Source organism: Pinus tabuliformis, chromosome 1_2 (genome assembly GCF_031772625.1).
Source record: "Pinus tabuliformis cultivar Carrire ecotype Pingquan chromosome 1_2, CPIR1, whole genome shotgun sequence".
Lineage (NCBI taxonomy): Eukaryota > Viridiplantae > Streptophyta > Pinopsida > Pinales > Pinaceae > Pinus > Pinus tabuliformis.
Genome location: NC_142298.1, coordinates 264,166,458 through 264,169,205, shown reverse-complemented (window position 1 = coordinate 264,169,205; position 2,748 = coordinate 264,166,458). Strand labels below are relative to the sequence as shown.

Sequence of the window (2,748 nt, the reverse complement as noted above, 5' to 3'; positions counted from 1 at the left end):
TTATTTATTTACCATACCTTTTGAGTAAGTATAAAAAGACGTTTTATTTATTTACCATACCTCCACTTTACTTATATTTTTATTTGTTTACACCCTTGCATGTATATAAGGTGACTTATGGAGTAAATATAAAAAATGTTTTATTTATTTACCATACCTCTCATTTATTTATATTTTTATTAATTTACCATAACTCTTTTCTAAATATGGTATTTGGGCCTTTGGCCCATAGGATTCACTTAAATAAAACCTATTCTTGAAAATGGGTGAATGGAAGGTTGTAACTCCTAATTTCAAGGGCTAAATTTACCTTTTTTACCCTCTCCCTTAAAATAAGGTGGGCTATTTGAGGTGATTTCTAAAAATGTACTATGATACAAAATATTCGCCCACTAAAAATTTAAAACCCCTTAATTTCGCCAAAGGGCGAACATTCGCCCCTAAAATTTTCTATGACTCAAGGAAACAAAAGGGCAGAAGAATTAAGCAAGGAAAGGGAAGAGGGCTTCCAGGAAGTCCAAAGAAGGAAAAGGAACCAGAAACCACCAGACAACCATAAGCAACCGTTGAAGGAAAAGGAGAAGGAAAATTAGAATAAATTTGCAGTTCTACAAGAGGAAGAAATGGAAGAGACATTAGTTGAAAATGAGGAAGAGCCAAAAGAACCACATCAGAAAGAAAAAGGAAAAGAGCAGGTAATGGAAATCACAGAGGAAGAGAGAGAGGTGGAAATCATCAAAGAGAAAACAGAGAAAAATCAGATGGAGATAGACATTTATAAAGAAAATTACAGCGAAGAGGAACAAGTAATGAAAAGATTATTGCAGGAGTGGCGACATCTGGATGAGAGATTCATCCCAGAAGACCAGAAACAACTCTACAAGGAAATGTTCCAACAATACAAAATGAAAAAAGGAACGATGGTGGTACCTCAACCAGAGCATCTTGGATCACAAGGGGGACAAGGATCGGAGATGGGAGCAACAGGAAAAGTAGGGAAGAAACGAGGCAGAAGACCCATGAGTGAATCCATACAAATGGTAGGGGAAATGCTAGTGAACTCAGGACGAGTGGTGCCGTTATCGGAGGTGTTCCAACAACCAACCAAACTATTGAAATGATAATCACGACCTGGAATATAAGGGGCCTGAATAGTAAGGGGAAACAGAGATATCTGAAAGATAGATTGAGGAAAGATAAACCCAGTGTTATGCTATTACAAGAAACTAAGATTAGTGAAAAAAATGAAAGAGATTATGGGGAACTTCAAACCCAGGTATGAAGTAGTAGGTCAAGATGCTGCAGGAAGCGCAGGAGGTATGGAAATTCTTTGGAACCCTGAGGAAGTCAGATTTGAGGATTGGACCAGTATGCCACGAATACTATCAGGTAAATTCAGCAATCTGGGATCACAAGAGTGGATTTTGCTCACAGGAGTTTACGGTCCAAACATACCAGGAGAACGGAAAAACTTCATTGATAACATGATAAAAGTGAGAAGATTGTATCATAATATCCCTTGGATAATAGGAGGAGACTTTAATATGATAAAAGCTTTGAATGAAAAAAGAGGTGGAATACGTAGGGAGGATGAAGATATGGAAATGTTTGGGGATATCATAAATAACCAAAGACTAGTGGATCTTCCAACCATAAATGGAATTTATACTTGGAACAACAGAAGAGGAGGCATACATCAAATTGCATCCATATTAGATAGGTTCTTAATATCAGAAGAGATAGTAAGCAAAGACATTTTTATGGAGGCAATGATACTCCTAGGAATGGGATCAGACCATTGGCCAGTAAGATTGGAGATTGATATTAAAGCTAGTCCCAAAAGGTGACCCTTCAGATTTGAAGAATTTTGGCTCAGGGACCCAAAACTCATCAGCAAAATGGAGGAATGGTGGACACAGAGTGAACAAAGGGGTAGAAACAGAATGCAAATGTTTCAACATAAGCTGAGGGAACTTAAGCAAAACATCAAGAGATGGAATCAACAAGAATTTGGAAACATACTAAGGGAACAACAACAGCTGACTTAGAAGATGGAAGAAATACAACAGGAAATCATAAGAGATGGGAGAAGCCAGGCCCTAGAATTGGAAGAAGGCAGAATAGTCAGCCAACTAGAGGAACGAAGGAAGTAAGAAGAGATATTATGGAGGCAAAAGTCAAGAGTGAATTGGCTACAAGAGGGCGAAAAAAACACTAGATTTTTCCACAAAGCAATAATCCAACATCAACAAAGTAACAAAATATTCTTCTTAAAGAATGAAGTAGGGGAAAGAAAAACCCAACATGAGGAAATGGAGGAGACCTTGGTGAACTACTATAAAAACCTCCTAACTGAACCTCAAGTGGATAGACAGGAGGCAGTCCATCAAATATGTAATGAGATTCCCAGGAAAATCTCCAGAGAACAAAATCTGGCCATAATGAGAGCAGTCACGTTAAAGGAAGTTGAGGAAGTGGTGAAAGGACATAAGAAAAACAAGGCCCCGGGACCAGAGGGTTTCACAGTGGAATTCTACCAAGTAGCTTGGAAATTTATAGTCAAGGACATTGTAGCAGTGGTGGAAGAATCTAGGAGGAACCAAAAGGTATGTCCTAGTCTTAATGCTACTCTTCTTACCCTCATACCTAAATCTGCTCAATCGGATGAACCTAAGGGTTTTAGACCGATTTCCCTGTGTAATGTTATTTACAAAATTATTTCTACAATAATTGCTAAGAGACTGAAAC

General features: G+C 37.9%; 1 protein-coding gene across 1 annotated transcript; it reads left to right on the top strand.

Moving 5' to 3' along the window:
* The first annotated feature begins 1,256 nt into the window (after nt 1–1,256).
* On the top strand, nt 1,257–1,847 carry LOC149205365 (uncharacterized). Its single transcript, XM_089397385.1, has one exon. It carries the CDS (start codon nt 1,257–1,259, stop codon nt 1,845–1,847), a length of 591 nt encoding a protein of 196 aa, XP_089253511.1.
* The last annotated feature ends 901 nt before the right edge of the window (nt 1,848–2,748 follow it).

Bases quoted from the DNA above. Each gene is read 5' to 3' on its own strand.
- LOC149205365 (XM_089397385.1), top strand. From the start codon at position 1,257: ATGGGGAACTTCAAACCCAGGTATGAAGTAGTAGGTCAAGATGCTGCA.